Source organism: Anneissia japonica, unplaced genomic scaffold (genome assembly GCF_011630105.1).
Source record: "Anneissia japonica isolate Jap-2015-1 unplaced genomic scaffold, ASM1163010v1 scaffold287917_len653891_cov171, whole genome shotgun sequence".
In the NCBI taxonomy this organism is placed as follows: domain Eukaryota; kingdom Metazoa; phylum Echinodermata; class Crinoidea; order Comatulida; family Comatulidae; genus Anneissia; species Anneissia japonica.
The window spans coordinates 99,191-100,565 of NW_022747660.1; the positions used below are offsets into that span (position 1 = coordinate 99,191).

The window sequence follows — 1,375 nt, forward strand, 5'->3', positions numbered from 1 at the left end:
AGGTAATGGGGTAGTGAGGTAAAGTTCAGTCCAATGGTTTTATTGATTTGGCCTATATTCGTAAGTTATCTTAATTCTATATAACAATATAACGTAATTTTGGGATAGGCCTATATGAGATTTACATAACATTTGAGAATGTACTGAATATAAAATCTTAAATATTTTACATTTTAATCAGCGATCTATCAGAAATACGAGGGTTGGTTATACTGTAAAGCTTTCAGAACCCCTGCAATACTAAAACTGGGATCCAACAGGCAGTGAATATTCCATTTTGATTTAGTGTAGATGTTTTTTACATATTTATATTTTATTTGAATTCTTTTTATTTTGTATGATTCATATGTTATATTTTCCACAGACAGATAAATGAATGCCTGAACTCATATTTTATGGGTTTCATATTACTTTCTATACAAAACAGATATCATAAATCCTCTATTGTCCGACTGTGTGCATTGAAAATTTGACGACGACGACAATGTCTCCAAATTCCCAACCATAACTTAGGACGGGCCTCGCTTGACACTTCACATCAAAGAGCCTGTTAATTAATCTTGCACAGCTTCATCATCATCTTCTTCATCATCATAATTATTAATTGTCCATAGCAAAGTAGGGAAAAACTATAAATGAGTGTATTCAATAATAGACGTCTCATAATGCACGAAGTGTATTTCAAAGCACCTAAAAAACAAAAACTTTTCGAATATCTAAAAATTTATCTTCCAGCAAAAAAACAAGCTAGCTCTCTTCTCATGACCCTCCCAATATGGGAACCCATCTGTGCGATAGCCAGGGTAAACTCTAGTAATGATATTGAAGTAGTGTGGGAGCGGTTGGTGCAGTGATTGTGACATGTGGTTCAAACCAAGTTTCGGTGTACGTAGTATCTCGCTTTTTGCCTTGGGCAAGGTACCTAAAAAACAAGACTATCATTTCTACACAAAATTTGTCTTTAAAATGACGAACAATGTTGCATTTAATGTATTTGAATATTACACAATATTGCAAATATATCACTGTCGTCGGTAAAAATGGTATTTCCTTTCATTAAGACAAGACGTCACGGATACAATTTTCATGATACACATAATCACTAGGCCCACTCGCATATTTTATTGTGCTGTTACTCAGCTTTACAAGCACTTCGATCGTGGTCAAGAAATTTAGAGTCGTAGGACGAAGTCTTGAAGCATAACGCCGCCTGGCTGTCACACTCACAAATCTCAAGTGCGCACTTCCTGTGAGATGGATGGTTGGTAGAGCCTTCTATATAAGAAAAGAAAAATAATCATTAAAATAAATATTCAAGATTTTTGACTTAGATTTCATACTGTTATGTACCCTTGATATAACTTGGAAATGGAAC

General features: G+C 34.3%; 1 protein-coding gene across 2 annotated transcripts in view; it reads right to left on the bottom strand.

Annotated features, from left to right (window-relative positions):
• Positions 1-391: 391 nt before the first annotated feature.
• LOC117120545 (acidic phospholipase A2 E-like) overlaps positions 392-1,375 on the bottom strand; it is a 6,711-nt gene continuing 5,727 nt past the window's right edge. The window contains exon 4 of one of the 2 annotated variants that reach the window (XM_033265569.1): positions 392-1,279. In XM_033265569.1, coding sequence (XP_033121460.1) covers positions 1,133-1,279 — 147 coding nt within the window. In that variant the 3' untranslated portion in view covers positions 392-1,132. The remainder of the gene's footprint in view (positions 1,280-1,375) is intronic. The other variant, XM_033265570.1, reaches the window with a different exon arrangement.